Here is an 18,509-nt window from a genome sequence, read left to right as displayed (position 1 = left end):
GGAATTTGCCACCTGCCCCTGTCCTGGCCGGCCTGACTTTCCTAATCCACTCCACCCTGCCGCTACAGTCAAGGATACAGTACCACAAACACGTGGGTATGGACACCCTGTACGATCCTATAGCAGACCAGGTGTACTCTGCTTGGCGTTTAAGGAGGTGAAAGTTTGAAGGTCTAAAATTCCTGTCCATTGACTGATTCACCCACCATCAGATCTGTGTATTATTTAACAGTGTTACTGCGACAGGTAAATCTACCAAAGGATGAGTGGATTTGTAGACATTGTACGTACCGGGATACTACATGTACCTGGGGAGACTTTCTGTACCTAGCGGTGTCGATCTACAGGAGACACAGGTAAAAGTCGGCTTAATATTACCGGCTATCAGCGGTCAGTGTTAGAACTGGACATTACCACTGGTCATATATACCGGGCCATCAGTAGATCTGTCTGGTATTTCACTGAACAGAAGTTGAAGGTTTTAGATATAAGTTGAGAGTTTGGACAAGTAAGGAGGTAAAAGTTGGATGTTAATTTACAGATGATAACAGTGCTACGCTAACTGTATGTACCTGAGGTCGAACTCGCCTGTACAGCACACCTGAGACGGGAATAGTCACTAACGACCCTATCCCTGATCATATGGACTGTAATAGGTGGTGTCGGATACTCATTTGTCGTTTTGAGACAAAACAGCAGTAAAAGTCATACATAGTCGACAATGATATGACGTTCACTTATTACGTTGCGTGGAAGTCGTGAACGGTGTAAACAGCGTGTGGGTCACCGAAACACTTGTTGACGGCGGCCTTGAGGGCTCACTTGTATATATGCAGCCTTGTTATGTTGGCTTACACTTAGAGGATTTACACAGATGTGTTTACACCTGTTACTTTTACACTTGTACAGATTACATCTGGAAGATTTACACCTGGTAGTGTGTACACCAGAGGAAGTTATACGAATGTAATTGATACATATATCGGATATTTACCTGTAGAATTCTTACCAGAAGGATTGAACTTTCGTTAAACGTGTACCTGTTTGATATTGAATCAACTTGGGAGTTTTAAACTGTTGAGTTTACACTGGTGGTCCTGAACTTTTGATTTACATAATTATTACGCCATGATTCCTCGGCGTAATCAGAGGACTGGGGGGTTATCCAGTGCTTCTTTCTCGTCGAGAGGCATACCAAACACCTCGTCGACAGTACATAGTGCATCAGCGTCCATTTTATTGCGTGAACGTGAACATCAACATCAACGGGACCACAACGGGCCCAAATCTCCACAGAGTCCAAAATCTCCCGACGAAATTAAACATCCTTCACGCTCAGCCTCATTTTCATCACAACACTCGAATAATAACTCGACGAAATCTGCCACAAATACATCCAAACCATCGGTAAGTGTTATTAGTAAATGTCAAAAAGTGTTTTTCCATGTAACCTAGACTTGCACAAGTTCTCTCGTTATACCATTATACTTGTAAAAGTACAGTTATCCTGTGTTACCTTATATTACAACTGTACCCCTGATCACAGGTACTAGCCTTGCCTGTCAATAACCAATACTATGAGTTTATGTTAGTGGTGTATTGACAGACAAGGCTAGTACCTGTGCCCTGATCAGCCATGATGACATGCATCTGGTCCTTAATTGTGATATATTATTCCCAATATAATTCCTACAAAATGTAGGAATCACATGACCATTAATATTTCTTTTTAATAAATAATCAAGGAAAGTGGGGGAGGGAAGATTAGATATGGGACACCTGCTGTCTGACGATTTGGGGTGGTGATTCATACAAGTTTATATTTGTTGTGATAAATTTACAATTCAAATTTATGAAGGTGCGTGTATATAGAGAACATGAATGATGCCAGTCTTTCTGTGGATATGAATATATAACAACTCGGTAGAACTCCTCGGTGTAAGTTGTAAACATGTGTAGCCTACACCTAAACTGAAGGTCACTACCTATGTACCGGATTGTTATATTGTATCCATACTGGAGACACTCATTGAATGTCATGACGAAGTAGAGTAGAACTGAACCTGCTTTGATATTGAAAACTTACAATTAGACGTACAAAATATCATATTTTATAATTGTTGTCTCCTTACACTATAAGATATGGAAAAGTATTCCCACATGGTACTATCAGAACTGTTCTGGTAATGTCACATTTACCAGTTCACATGAAGTTACCAAACTTGGTATACTGATGATGCTTCCCAATTCAATCTGTTCATCTATTGGAAAGTTTTCCTGGGACATATCGCCAGTTCTTTAAAAAAATAAATGATATGCTGACAGGGCGGAGTGTTTGTGTACCACAAGAAGGTCACTGTGGATTGTAATTTAACTTCTGATTTCAAACTTTAAAACACTTGGGTATGCCTCCTACATATACTATTTCACCTGGAGTTAACACAATTTTGTATTGAAGTTAATGTTGAGATGACAGAGTGTCATATATACAAAGCAAGTCACTTAGACCTTTGACCCCAATCATTGAAACAATTATACCCCCGGGTCCAATCCCACTTCCCTCTGTAACATCTCTCAAGATTCCTGTCACAATCTGTAGTTACTGTCTGATAGGGGATGAAAAAAAGGGTGAAATGGAGAGTTAGGGTAAAATGGGGTGATATCCGGAACTTGGGTGATATGTAGAGTTGGGGTGATATAGGGTTAAATGGGGAGTTGGAGGGATATTAGGTTAGATGGGGAGATGGAGGGATATGAGGTTAGATGGGGAGATGGAGGGATATGGGGATAGATGGAGTTAGAGGGATATGGAGTTAGATGGGGAGTTAGAGGGATATTAGGTTAGATGGGGAGTTTGAAGGATATGAGGTGAGATGGAGGGATATGGGGATAGATGGGATGTTAGAGAGATATGGGGATAGATGGGGAGTTGGAGGGATATAGGGTGAGATGAGGAGAGACTGGAATGAATGTGTAACAAAGCCTGTACAGGTTTATGATTAGACTGTCACCTCCACTCTCAGCCCTGATGTAGGGAGGCACAGACAAACAGATGGTCCTCATCAGGATCCTGTTTATTATCAACAAAACTGGCTGACCTATTGTAAACTGGTACACTGAGAAGTGTTGGTGGTGTGGAGGAGAGGTTAGAGGTGATGGATGAGCTATAGGTACCACTTACTTGTCTGTCATCTCTAGAACTTACAGCCAGCAAGGTTGTATTGAGATTCTGACTTAGTGCCATGTGTTCATTATATGTGACATTGTACAATATTTCCTGAGTCTTAAAGTAATTCATGGGTGGGGAGAGTTTTCTTAGCTTAAACGTATTATGAAAGTACTAGTGAACCATGTCTGTGTTGTCATACCAGCTGTGTTAAGTGAAGGAAGTGAGGCCAAGTAAAAAAACAAAACCTGTTCCTTATAATTCTAGTACAATATATTTACCTGTATACATGTGTGTATATGTATGAATATATTCCAGAATGTATTTTATGAAAACCTCAGGTGAGAGATACATGAGTTAAAGTTCATATACAGGTACATCTAGTTGACACCTGTGGCTGATAGGGGTGACCTGTAAATGTTGTTTTGTATTAAACACCGAGATAGATATCCAGGTAACACCAGGTCACACGCAGGTCGACAGTTTTACACCTGAGGGATGTACATTAGGTACAGCACCAGAAAACATGAAGTACATACATCTCACATCCTGTCCTGACCCATTTATCTCAAATTACTGGCAGGAAAGAATCAATTCTCAAAGACGTCCTGTTGCTTAAATCCCATCGTAATAATAAAGTTTAACGCTTTCACCACTGTAGACCATAATGGACTCATCCAGATCAAACCATGGAAGAGTTTACTAAAGTTACATAGGGGTGAAAGGGTTAATACAAATGTAAACTTGTATCTTCTGTTGTGATGTTCAGAGTCAGGTGATGCTTCATGCTCACTAACCCCAGCGTGACAACAAGTCAATGTAAATAGAATCTCAGGTTCCTATAGTGATGTGATGTCACACGATTTCCCATTCACTCAGTCGTCTTACTTATCATGATAACTTTATTTTTTTTAAGAATATGATATAATCTGAAAATATCTGAGAGACTCGTCAACAAAATGACATCCCCCAGGTTGATAAGACAGAAATTTGGTAAATAGTGACAAGAGACACGGAAGTGTAAAGTTAACTAACAAGTTGTAGAAATGGATACAAAAGATAAAGATCCCATTTGTTGCAATCAGGGAAGCTCATTTATTAAGAGTTTTGGTATCTTGAATGACCTAATGTCGAAGAAACCCTCAATTCTGCCGACAGCCCACATCAGTCAGCTCGTACAATCATGCAGTGGGACGAAGATTCTTTCCCCAAAGTTTCACAGACATTTCCCAGCAGCTATGTGATGTCACACCCGGCTACTGTTCCGAGGTGTACCACATAGGTATATATAGCAGAGACACACTACACTGTACATTTCAGTCTATATATTTGATAGAATGAAATGTACAGTGTAGTGTGTTAAATGCAGTCATTTGATATAAGATATTCACATTTAATAACTGAGGTTTTGTATGCCACCTTCCCCTCCCGCTATGATATGGGGAGGGCGACGTATAGTGTTTCCCTTTAGTGTATGTCTTACAGTTCAGGGCTAGACAACAGGAGTAGCTCCATCTGGACTAGTGGTTCTAAAAACTGCTAGCCCAATTGACTAGTCAAAATTTGATATTGCTTATCTTGTTGAATATTTTTTGGTTTGTTGAGTTTGCACATGGACTAGTGAAAATTGGAAACTACTAGCCCTACTGACTAGTGGTTCTCTAAGTAAATTTCTAGCCCTGACAACTTACATACTGAGGTAGTTTGAATGCATTCATGTTTCAGCATTTCAAACTAAAGTCATGGTCACCTTTACTCTGTTGCCTTAATCGGTGTTAAGATTTCCATAGAGTACGGTAGTCCAGTGGTAGGACGCTTGGCTCAGGACCAAAGGGTTGCGGGTTCGCGCCACAGCACGGCAATGTGTTGTATCCTTGAGCAAGATACTTTACTCCGCTTGTTCCAGTCTACTCAGCTGTAAATGAGTATGTGGTTGGGCAGTGCTAGAATTGTTGAATGCTAGCTGTTAGCGCGGAAATAACAGCTCCGGCTGTATGTTCCCCAGGGAGTTAAGAAATGTATTGGCTTGTTGCAAAGGCCCTATAACCATGGATAATAATTTGTGAACTGCTTTGAGACGACCTACGAACTAGGATGTGATAAAGCGGTATATAAGAACCTCCAATTATTATTATTAGGGAATAAGACACTATACCAACAAGTTTTCTATCACAGTAATGGAGTATTTTACACTTAATATCGAGGTCACTGTTACAGTAATTACTTTGTATAGAAAAATCTTCTAATTGATATTGCACCTTCATTTATGGTTGAATTTTCATTTTTCTGCTCTAAGTCAATGGAAGTTGTTTTCTTGAAAAGTAAGTCAAACAAGTCTAGGTAGATGTAGTGAGTTTGTGTAGTGTTTCTACCTGTCTCATTGAAATTATGGGTATTGTACCAGCATTGACTTGGTGTTTTTAAATGTCATCTATCAAGACTGTTGTCATGAAGACATCTAAACTCTAGAATATTAATTTTCATAGGTTTATTACCTCCTATAATGTATAACCAAAATATTCACAGTACACTGTTTTCGCTTACTATATCTCCCTGTCCTTGTCTCCTCCTGATCAAGCTCTCATCTCCTATCTGACTCTACTCTACAGTCCCTGCTCTCTTGCTGATTTTATCTATTTATATAAGATTTACATCTCCTCATTATGGCTGTTTCGGCCATTCAGTAGACAGTAACCCTGGCTACCTGCAGCTTGGGTGCCTTCATTAGATTTCAGCGACTCTCACTGAAGTTAACCCCTGAGGACACTTACCTATCGATGGGTTCACCAGCAGGTCTACAACACTGTGCTTTTAAAACTGTCAATGATACGTAAACTAATTATGACAGATTGGGTTTTCTAGTTTGTACTGATGTTATCTAACTCTTACCAATCGTATTTGTTTAAAATGCAGTTTTGACCTACTTGACTTCAAGCCACTTCAAACGATTGATTAACCCATTCACCCCTGAAATTTCCTACTGAACTATTCCAACCTTTGAATTGGAAGAGTTCAAATGTGTCTTCAGAGGTGAATGAGTTAAGCAACACTATTTCAATAACACTTTAGAAACTACACAACATATACAATGAAATGATACAAACATTGTGGGTAAATGATAACTATTAATTGGAAACAATGCATCAAGCTTTAGGTGACGTGTCAAGCCCAATCAGGTTTTAATCAGGGTGATATTAGATCATATCACCCAGCTGACCATCACCCTACAGCAAGAAGTAAACAGTCATGTAATTTACCTGGCAAGTAGGGTACCATTGGAAACATCATACATTTCCCTGGCAAGTAGGGTACCATTGGAAACATCATACGTTTACCTGGCAAGTAGGATACCATTGGAAACATCATACATTTACCTGGCAAGTAGGGTACCATTGGATGCATCAACAACGTACAGTCTTGCTTCACAAATCTCGTTAAATCTCACATTTCACTTTGTCCTAACAACATAATACTTGCTTATAAGAACAAAGTGGTCAAGGTTTAAGTACTGTGGGTGTAGCGAGGCCAGTGTAAGAGCAAGGATTAGTTTTGGAAAGCTAACCAAGATTCTGTTGACATGCATTAGAACAACCTGCAAACCAACCTTTTCCAGCATGCTTCATTTAATAAAACATTTTTTTGAAAGTTTTATGAAAGAGGTAGCTAATTTCTGCTTTAAGTCTTGAATTAAAATTGAATTATAGTTGCCATGTCAGAGAATTTCAAAATAGATACAGAATGGCAGTTTGTGGGTGGAGGGTGAGCCCAGTCAGACAGGTGTTGTGGGAGGCCACACGCCATGTACTGGGTATACCTATCAGGTAAAGCCAGGTAACGTTACCTAGTACAGTATTACATACCCAGTACAACTTCAACTTACCTTGTGATATATCATCATCATCATTGAAATGTAAGGCATTGAAATTAGAATAAAATTCAGAGGTTTTACATTTTCATTTCACTTTTTCATGAAATATTTATGAAATGAAATATGATTTTTAAATGAAACTAAGTGATATTTTATACTTACATATGTATCTAGATTTTGACATTAGTTGAATTTTATTTATTTTGTTGAAAGCTAGTGCATGGTTAAGTTTTTGTGGTCAGGTTTTGTGGAGGCATAATGTGTAATAGACCTGATTTGAAACCCATTTCAAACTTTAATCATCATATCATCTTAATAAATTCAAATTGACTTGACTTGTATGGGATCATCTCATCTTAGATGCATTGTAAGTGTCACACGTTGTAGGTATCAAAACACAGATTTTCTGTCGTCATGTTTGTATATGAAGTACAGTAGGTAGGGATCTACGTACCTCTGCCAAAAACTAACTAAGTATTGGAAACGTTTTTTTCTGGCACAATTATAGCCTCGATAAATCATTTCTGAAGAAACACCACACCTTATGTGACTTTTATGGAAAATAATGAAGATGATATAAACCATGATCAACAAGAGCAACAACAATAAATGGGTTGAGCTATACCAGGATTGCTACCCTGGACTTCATGCTGTATGTTACTGCTGAGGCTGATTGAGATACCTGGTCAACAGAAGTTGTATCCAAACTGAAGTTAAGGGGAGGTTACTGTATATATGAAAAGTGGCAGTGCAGTGGGACAGGGATCTCTAACAGGCATATTCTAGTAAGAACTTCATACAAGACCATAGCGTCTACCCTCCCTCATTTTGACCAATATTTACCAATCTCCCTCAAAACTCCCTCATTAAAATCCAAACTCACACAAACTCAAAATTTACATCCTGCAGTCAAATGATCTAAATACTGCAGGGTGTGTGTAATGATTATAACAGGTGTGTCTAAATCAAATGATCTCCTAGTTACTACAGGGTGTGTGTAATGATCATAACAGGTGTGTCTGAATCAAATGAATGCTTTTTTGAGTTATTTTAATACATGAAAAGGGAAAGATAAAGTGACCAAATCAGTTTTAGTCATATTTCACACACTTTCTCCCTCATTAAAAATGTGGAATGCAGGAGATCTCCCTCATTGGAGAGGTTTCAGAGGTTGACACTTGTGTACAAGACAAAAAAACACCAGTGCTCTCATTGTAAAATTACAATGATAATTTGATTGGGATCAGGATTTGAATCCTGGACCTCATATCCTTGTACTGTTGCTCTAACCCACTTACTACGTGGTTGATGGAGGAATCCTAGCCCAGATACTCTTTATAGTTATACCAAAAAGTAAGGGGAGGTCACTACATATACAAAACTACAGTGGAATTCTGTCCTGTTTTGTCGGCAGCGAGACATGGATCCTTGGCAAGTGCAATGGGAATGATGTTTATTGATTATGTTTTGAAATTTAGATATATTTTTTTAATGGTTAGTGGTTTGTTTTACATCAAGTTGTCATTAAGTAATCAGACTTAACATTTAGATGAGTTCTTCAGTTACTGTAATTAAATTGTGACAATATATATATATACATGTATACAGACTGTATATAAGGTGGTCTTTGACCCCAGATTATAATCCTGATGTAGTTGATCAAACCTAATATATGTCCTGCTTGAAGGTAAATTTATACAAATGTTATTTTGAAATATTTGAATTTCTCCCTAAAACTGCGTAATAATATGGGTTCTGGGTGATTCCATGTAGACAAAAAAGCTAAAATATTGGTTTAATCCTCAATTATCTCATTTCGAAAATTAATGATGTGTTAAGCTGACCACGCTTTGTATGACGTCAGTAGTATTTCCTCCTCCATCCTTATAGACCAGCTGAGTTATATATTTTCAACAGTAACATATACAGACACCCAGCTCCTTCATTCCTGGTCAACTCGCTCAAAAGCCTTGTCAACTTGTCATCAACTTAAAACAAACTGTACGTTATTGATAATATATTGATACTCATGCTCATAACCAAAAATGTATGCTTAGAGGTTTAAGTGAATAAAATGCCTAAAAATTTAAACATAAATTTTAACAAGTTTTGAAGTTTTGTTTTAGTGAAGGAATTGTAAGCTGACTAACTTTGAAGCACCAAAACACCGATTCTGACTTCACACAGCTAGCTTAAATCTACACTGTCCAAATTTCTTCCTACTTCAAGACCTTCTAAAAATTGATATATTTTAAGTATCTCACTGTGATATGTATAACAAATGAAACAATTGGTAAAAATAACTGAAAATTAGTTTCAGAACGATTTCCAGGAAGTGGACTTCAGTTTCTGAGGTAGTGATTTTGTTTACACAGTAGCATCAAGCTGACAGCTTGTCGACTGATTTCCAAGCTCTGCCCCAACCTCCAACAAATATCTCACATTTTTGGTGAGGAGGAGGGCAAGTTTTATCACACACCAATACAGCAAATGCTAAAACTGGCACATGATTTTTTTTCCTATTGGCTATATCTCTGCCAATGTTTCAGTTTTGCTCTGGTAGAATACAACAAGGTCTTTGTGTGGCGAGTTTAGACTAAACATTTTTGTTTCTCGATTTTTGTGTGTACTGTCAGAAAATAACTGAAAAACATGGACGCTGTATGTGTGTATCAGGACTGATGTAGGTCCGTGTGGTGGTAGACATTTCACTGGAAATATCATCAGCGTGGAGTTGGAGCATCTAGAGGTGTGAAATAATATCTAGGAATCATAGAATCATTTTGATAATTGGCAGCAGGCTTCACGCTCCACATCTTCTAACCATGTTTTCTCTTGGCGGAGATGAAAATGTAAGTGTGAAATATAACAGAGGTAATTAGTGTTGTACGGTTATTGGTTCAGGAGAGGGAGAAAGAAGGGGTGTAATGTTCTAAGTGGGAAATATCAGGTATTTATTTTGAAAGTAATCATGTATGTGGCTAATTGTTGGAGGAGGAGGCCTTGGGTCGGTCAGCTTTTCAGGAGGGAATGTGCATCATTCTATTTCACTTAAAGTAATGTGTGAAATTGATAAGCAGTACTATCCTGGCATGTAATTGGTTGGTTTGGTGAGCAGGGTGGGGGAGAGGAGGGAGGGGGGTGTCAACTTCTCTTTGCAATGAATCTGTGAAAAAGTTGGTATAAAAGAATATAAGAGGAAGAGGGATTTAACAACTTAAAGTAATGAATTCAGTTTAATGTTTATTGTTCTTTATCATTTTAATGTAATTTGAATGAATCAGTTTTACATGTAAAAAATATAGTGCTTGAAATTGAAAACCTCACATTGTTTTCATTATTTTGTATGTAGCAACTACAGTTTGGTGAGTGAAGGGTCAATGTTTCATGGCATTTTATGGGTACTTGATGAAGATAGTTTGGTAGGGGTGGGGTGTGGTGGGGTGTGGTGGGGGTGTTAAGAGAGGAGGTTAGTGTAGTTATACAATGGGTAACGTTGATACATAGATGGACTTTCAGAGGATGTTGTTTTGCAAGAAATCCCAAATAGCAGGAAACTATTACTGTAAGGGTAGTGTAATCCCAGCGACAGTCTAAGTGGATATATGTTTATCTTAGATGGATTATTACACGGGGAATTCCAAGTCTATGTAAATATCTAATCTAAGGATGGGAGGGCAGAGGGTGTTTTAACTGGGAGGAGTTTGTACGCTATGAAAGATGATTCATCCCAAGTTATAGTTTTCTCTATCAAACTCCAGTTTACTGATTACAGCCTCTATCAGTACAAACGTGTTCCATGCTTGAGAAACAAGATATTTGATTTGTAGCTTGTATATCAGACCAATTCCACGATATCATGTGAGACCATATGCTATACAGAGTCGGTTATTTCAAATATGAGGCCAGCACATTCTATGTACTCTGTACTTCAAGGTTTTAGGCCAATTTCATTTGAGACCTTCCATTATGAAATTTTCAAACTGATGACACATTCTTTGTATGTCACAGTTCCTGAATCAACAAGATACATTCACTTTATTTCTGGGGATACATGTCCTTTTGTTTGTCTGCCTTTATAACCTTAAACCATGGTGATCATGATCATCCGAGATTTTCATTGACCCAAATAAGTCAGATATCAACAATGATAATGAAGACACCAACAGTAATATGTGTACAGAGTTTGGGGGGAGGTTCAAACTAGTAGAATTCAGAATGAATCAGAAATAAAGCCTGTCAGAGACGGGGTGGCCATGTTGGATTTCAAATCAGTCTGTATATTGTCCATAATAGTCTAGAAGGCTGTACTGTAACAATTCAAACATCAACAAATGTCTGACTACCTGGTAATTTTAAGCGAACAGGCTTGCATTGCCACTTGTAACCTGATTGTCCCACCTGAGTAATTACTTATTAAGTATTTAAATTTTCTATACTTATTTTCAAAGAAGTGTTATATTTGTGAGCTACTTATTTTTTAGGAAATCTTATATTTGTAGTGATGTATTATCAATGTCATCTGATTCTGCACCAACTCATGTTCAACCTGAAAATAAAACATGTTTAATTGAACAGGTAGACTTTTAAGTCACGTCAACAACCTGCTTTAATCTGTCAGTCTAAATTACAACATTACTGTCAGTATTATACAGTCATATTTAAAGGTTTAAGGAGGTATGCTTCCTCACTCAGTTTACCTGTACTTTGTGTAAGAGTTATCTCTCTTACAAAATCTGTTCAAGAAGCAATATTTAGTTATTGAGAATAACCTTACCGTAATTATTGATTCTAGTTCTTGAGTTGTATATGGTGGAAATTTGCATCAATGTGATTCGTTTACTAATTAAGCCGTACCTTTCTGTGTGTTTACAGTTCACAAGTCCAGAACAGCCAGGCTATGTCGGCTTTGCAAATCTGCCCAACCAGGTTCACAGGAAGTCCGTTAAAAAGGGCTTCGAGTTCACGCTTATGGTCGTGGGTAAGTATGAACCTGACAAATGAGGATATTTATGGGTTCTCGGTGAATATCATTTATGAATGAATATTTAGATATTTTTCAAGAATGTGTAGTTTGACTGAAAAAAAGGCAAGTTTTATTTTATTTTGCACTTTAAACCTTTCTCTCTGATTGTAAATTGAAAATAACAAAAAAAGTGTTATTTGTCCAAAAAGAAAATAATCAACTTGATTTTCACAGTAAACACTTACCCTAAGGCTGTGTTTGATATTCAAATAATTTGTGATGGTGAATCTTGAACAAAGTATGAAACGTGGGGTCTGTTTGAAGCACAAAATCACATTATAAGGAAGAAATGATGACATTGTCCTGTGTATAACAGGTATTGCGTGCATACATTAAATGTCGGCTGTCCATTGTCAATAACCAGTGATCTGTGTTACAGGAGAGTCGGGCCTGGGAAAATCTACACTAGTCAACAGCCTGTTCCTGACTGACCTCTACCCAGAACGACACATCCACTCTGCTGCAGGTATATCTGATCTCCGATTGGCCAAATGATTTGTATCCTCACATCACATTGGTCGCATCTCATGTATCACATGAACACATCAGTCACATGGTATACACCGGTGAATCTCATTGGACAGGAGAATGTCGTTGTGACTGTTAACATGATAACGTTGGTCCATATACCACTGCCAAGAAAGGAAAATAATATCCACTGAGACCATTCATTACACAATGTAATATCAATACCTGTAAATCAGTGTCTGATCAAATACAACATCACATACTCCTCTGTCACTCGTCTCTTTAGCTAGCCAGATTAACTTTCTTTTCGTAGAACTATTTACTTAACTGATATTCACTTTGTTGATAATTTATCAAACTGTATGTATACTTCAAATTTCAAAACGGCCATTTACATGATTTTGTTGTGTAGTGTTACAGTGACTGGACAATCACTTGCCCTGCCCAATACAGCTCACACAAACAAACCTTAATTATATCCTAGTCAGTCCAACACTTCATAGCTAATAGAATCCAAAAACCAGAATTATATTCTAATTTAAACAGAAAGCAAACACCTGGAAAAGAATTTTAATGTAGTTCAATTTAAGGAAAAAAACAGTATCCTCCGTTCATTCATAATTTCTGTCAGCAAACAGGACAACCTGGCCTAGATACAACATAGGTACCGAGCAATGCACCGATCATTTCACGGCGGTCACACGTGACTGAATCACTGAGACCTTTTATCTCGGTGTCTATCAGATAAAAGATGAGGCGATATACACTGCAGCACATTTCACTGCTAAATCACTCTCCATTTACGCTAGAATTCTATCAAACCTAATACAACATCGTAGATACTTATTTAAAAACATTCTCATTAAATTTCACCAATTTTATGCTTCAACTATCCTACAGGCAATTTGATCTCCAAAAATTGCATCGTTATATTCTAAAGAAATTGTGTTATATTCCAAATGTAAATCAAAAGATAAAATATGACACCAACACGTAACATGTGTGTTTCCAAGCTTGATGCATTTATGAAAACTTAATGGTGTCTTAGAAATTCTGGTATCATTACGTAGCCCGTGTTTATTTTGTAAAGAAAATAATTTTCAATTTATATTTGAAAAAGATTCATAACAAGATGGTAAAAGATGGTCAATCTTTTCAAAATAGTTTTCAACGAGGCATATATCAGAAATGAGTTATTCTAAAAGGTACTGGACACCCTGTTCCCTTGGTTGGTGAAAAAATGAAGTTTTTGAAGGCTCATGATAAAAAGAAAACATTTCTTATACTAGAAACACAAATGCTTTTGTAAAAATATATATATAATCTCTTCATTCTGTTCAATATCCAAAGATATTAATTATGTCTGAAGTAGTGTAGGGCATAAAGTGTTGTCCATTCTTCGGGTCAGTTAAGTTACTGTTTAATTGGGAAATTTTCAATTTTTCGCACTACGACAGTGAAATCCAAATTGGCCCAGTGTTAATTACACCTTTACTTACTATGTATTACGTAGTGATAAACTTGCCCTCATGGTAGAGGGCAAACAATTTAGACGACAACAACAGGTTCCAGGTATACAGTAGTGCATTAAGGTGAATTATAGACAAAGGACTGCAGCTAGATTAAAGCTTCTTCACATGCTAATACTTCTAATACAGTATGTTGGGTGACGTTTTGTGACCTTGACCTTTGACCTTGGCCTCTGTGACCTTGCTTTGATTATTAAGTGTTAGATTAGGGCATCATTGTCTTACAGACGTACTTCTAGTTATTGTCGGTAGATTTAATAGACTGTAGTACTTACGGTGCAGAAAACAATTTAGTCTACACTTTTACTGAAGAAGAAAGTGTAAGAGGGGTGGGGTTATTTTTTTACTGAAATGTTTCCAAGTGAGAGAAAACCAAAATGACATATACAGCAAGTACTTGCCCTACTTAAGAAGAATCTTGTATGCAAGTTTATCACACGAGGCTCGTTTCATAAATCTAACAGTGATGTAAAAGCTCTTAATAGAGTTTTCATTTTCAAACACTTTCAAATAACTTTAATGTTTTCATTTCGTTTAGAATGTTATCTGCATTTTAAGTTAAAGACAAAATTTCCATATTTGTAATTTCACCCCCGGGAGATCTCTTAAGATTTTTGAAAAGAATTTTAAGATACAGGTGCATATAGGAGTAGCCCGATTCCTATCAGAACCAGAGTTTTACTGTTGTCAGTGTAAAGATCCTAGTGATAGGTTGAGATGATGGTTTCAGATAGCATACACACTATAGTCAAACCAGTATTCTAATAGATATCAGATATCAAAATGGTGTATTTCACTTTCACTTCTGATAACCAAGGCCTTTGATGAAAGGGGAAGAACTAAGGATGTACATACATAGTCTTATATAGAAATTACATACAGGTATACACTCACAGGTGACAGAACTAGGAATGTATCCTTTTAATGGTTTATAGAAATTACATACAGGTAAACACTCACAGGTGACAGAACTAGGGATGTATCCTTTAATGGTTTATAGAAATTACATACAGGTATACACTCACAGGTGACAGAACTAGGGATGTATCCTTTTAATGGTTTATAAAAATTACATACAGTTATACACTCACAGGTGACAGAAAACTAAGGATGTATCCTTTTAATGGTTTATAGAAATTACATACAGGTATACACTCACAGGTGACAGAACTAGGGATGTACATACATAGTCTTGTATAGAAATTACATACAGGTATACACTCACAGGTGACAGAACTAGGGATGTACATACATAGTCTTGTATAGAAATTTCATACAGGTATACACTCACAGGTGACAGAAAACTAAGGATGTATCCTTTTAATGGTTTATAGAACTTACATACAGGTATACACTCACTGATGATGTTACAAAAATGTTCACATTTATACTGTCCCTGTATCAAACTGAAGCACACACATTACAGGGGAGTGCTAAATTCAGAATATAATAGCGGTATTTTAGCACTGGTACACTAGTGGCTATTGCCCAATTAAGTACCATATGAAAAAAATCTTGATAAGAAATCCTTTGTCTAAGTCTTAATACATATGACAAGTAACATGTAAAAAGTGTGACAAAGATGTATTCACTGCATATCCTGGTAGGTATTTAACTTTTAAACAGGCAGGTTATTTTATGTTCTATTTCTTTAGATTGATCACGGGAACAGCTATTTTTCTGACTTTTCTTGTAAAGAATGTATTAACTCATTCACCTCTGAAGACACATTTGAACTCTTTCAATTCAAAGGCTGGAATAGTTCATTATGAAATTTCAAGGGTGAATGAGTTGAGTGAAACAACCAAATACATGTAGTACAATTTTCACAAGAAAAGTTTTTATCAGTTTCTTGTGTTTCCACTACAACTATAGTTAGTGTGAATACTGTTAGGTTGGGATGTATATAGTTATTCTGGTTTTCTAGTTAGCGATGCTAAAGATTATTTTGTTCTTATTTTCAGAGAAAATCAAACAGACGGTGAAGATCGATGCCTCTACAGTGGAGATTGAGGAGAGAGGAGTGAAACTCCGGCTAACGGTGGTGGATACTCCAGGGTTCGGAGACTCGCTCAACTCCAGCGACTGGTGAGGGGCATAACACTCCATTAATTGAGGAATACAGTGTTTAGATATTAGTTAATCATTAAAAAAAATATAAAATGCTTACAAAGTTAATGCTTCATCAATTAATTATGCAGTTTAACTGCAACCCCTCATAGTTGGATTGGGGGGGGGTTGAGTAATTGCTTTGGTGCGCTCGGTAGATCTGCTTGTAGCAAGATATCTCACAAATCTTTTAACAGATGTTGTTTATATTTACAGCATTGCTAAGTAACTTCTACAGCTGATTAGATTTTGGTGGTCATTGGCCAAGTTTAAAGGGTAAAGAAATGACTACTTTTGATTATTGTTTATAAACTTAATTCTTGTTTGATACTTTTGAGTCTATAAAAATTATATTTGATGTTTTTGGTTTGACAGCTTCAAGCCTATCATTCAGTATGTTGACGACCAGTTTGAGCGATACCTACAGGACGAGAGTGGTCTCAACCGACGCCACATCATCGACAATCGTGTCCACTGCTGCTTCTACTTCATCAATCCCTCAGGTCACGGGTAAGCCAAGTCACAGGTCAAGGTCATCGGTAGGTTAAGGTCATAGATAGGTCAACCCCTCAGAAAATGGATAGGCCAAGTCACATGTCAAGGTCAAGGTATCATATAGAGATAATATAGGTGATGAAGGTAGCTGTTTATGACCTTAGCTGATGTGAAGAGAGTGTATTGCTCATTTAGTACTTATCATCACCTGAAGCAGGAATGGTCATGGTAAAAGGGAGATTATAAGGTTATTGAAATTAGAAAATTGTCCCCAAATTTACACAGTGGTGGCAATAGTATGAAAAACTTGAAAAAAAAATGGTTTGAATAAAACCGTCTTAAAATCAACCATTTAATAACTGTTTGCTGTTTGATATCATTCTGATTTAGTAAGGAAAGAAACAAACATAGAAAATAGCTCAGGATTTGGGTTGATTATGCACTGGTCGAAGGGAGGTAATTTCAATATAAAATGATCATGTCTCTGGAGGTGATGTTAGATGGTGACGACCAAAGCCTGATGTATCCCAAATTCATTACTCAAAATAAAAAGGGAATTATTGAAATACATAACAATGTTTTTAAATTAAAATTTAAAAAAACAAACAAGCACATAGGATCAGTTTAATAATTTCAATTAAATGGTATGGGAACAAAATTGGTAACATTTATGATTCAATAAAAAGAAAAAGAAAAAGGAATACCATGGAATTTTTCATTATGACTTGACACTTACCAAACTTCTGAAATATTCTGACATACAACTTTTTCCCACTTTAAAAGAATTTGTTAGAGAAAACTTGCCATGATATTGTCTTGCCAATAGTCTAAGGGAGATAATTTGTTTTTGTTTTGACAATATTTACCTCCCCTTTTTTATACCCATTCCAAGAGCTATGTAGCACTAACTTTCCATGATAAAAAAATCCTTTTAAAAGTCAATTCCATAGCATGGAACTGAAATGAACAATTAAGTGATTTATTTAGTACACTTGAAAGTCATCGTCCACACCATGGCAAATATTGATGGTTTCTTTCTGTGTCTTGTCTATTCTACAAATCACCCAAATTGTGTTTCTGTAGCGTTTCTTGATAAATATGTTTGATCTACTATTAAATGTAACTATTTGGTAAGTTTAAAGTAAATATTCCTAAAAATGAATAACAGAGAAATTATTAAGTCTAAACTGAAATATTTGTTTAGCTTGAGTGGTGTTTTATGGAACTAGGAATCCATTTGTCACAAGCTAATAGTCATGTCAGATTGACCAGGAAGTTGGACTGGAACACAAGATCACAGCTGTTTACTACCTCATCACAGTAGTTTATGGGATCTGTTCATTACAATTGAGATGTTTTCAGATTTTCAGATGTATATCTGTTGTTTACAGCCCAGAAGTGTTAGAGATAGTGGGGGGTGGGTGATCACCACTTAGTGATAATTTACACAAGCATTAATTTACAAATCAAAAATGTGAATTACAACACAAACTTTGTTTTTTGTAAAGAAAATAAAAACAGGATATGTGATGGTACAGTCGGTAATTATAAAACTTAATTGATTTTCCTCTGATGACAGACTACGCCCCCTTGACGTGTCCTTTATGAAGGCAGTACACAACAAAGTCAACATCGTCCCTGTGATCGCCAAAGCCGACACGCTTACTCTACAGGAAGTGTACCTCCTCAAGAAAAAGGTATGCTGGGATAGCACCTGACTAGCTTTCCGTTTTATATACGCTCTTCCAAGTTGTGGTCTGGAATTTAACCTATCGTCAGGTTGACAAGCAAGGGCTCATGATTAAAGAACAGTTTGTGTTAATCAACACTATCTTTGTATATCTAAGA

General features: G+C 36.8%; 1 protein-coding gene across 10 annotated transcripts in view; it reads left to right on the top strand.

The window, feature by feature from the left end:
- LOC110447019 (septin-2B-like) overlaps positions 1-18,509 on the top strand; it is a 92,623-nt gene that overhangs the window by 56,641 nt on the left and 17,473 nt on the right. For 3 of the 10 annotated variants that reach the window (XM_021492421.1, XM_021492419.1, XM_021492418.1), the window contains 5 exons: positions 11,910-12,015; positions 12,440-12,526; positions 16,022-16,145; positions 16,542-16,676; positions 18,241-18,358. In XM_021492421.1, coding sequence (XP_021348096.1) covers positions 11,910-12,015; positions 12,440-12,526; positions 16,022-16,145; positions 16,542-16,676; positions 18,241-18,358 — 570 coding nt within the window. Of the gene's footprint in view, positions 1-323; positions 1,408-9,682; positions 9,887-11,909; positions 12,016-12,439; positions 12,527-16,021; positions 16,146-16,541; positions 16,677-18,240; positions 18,359-18,509 lie in introns of those variants that run through there. The other 7 variants (XM_021492413.1, XM_021492415.1, XM_021492411.1 and 4 more) reach the window with 6 other exon arrangements.

This window comes from Mizuhopecten yessoensis, unplaced genomic scaffold (assembly GCF_002113885.1).
Source record: "Mizuhopecten yessoensis strain PY_sf001 unplaced genomic scaffold, ASM211388v2 scaffold3111, whole genome shotgun sequence".
In the NCBI taxonomy this organism is placed as follows: domain Eukaryota; kingdom Metazoa; phylum Mollusca; class Bivalvia; order Pectinida; family Pectinidae; genus Mizuhopecten; species Mizuhopecten yessoensis.
Note: the sequence above shows the minus strand (reverse complement) of the source record. Positions and strands in the feature narration are given on the sequence as shown.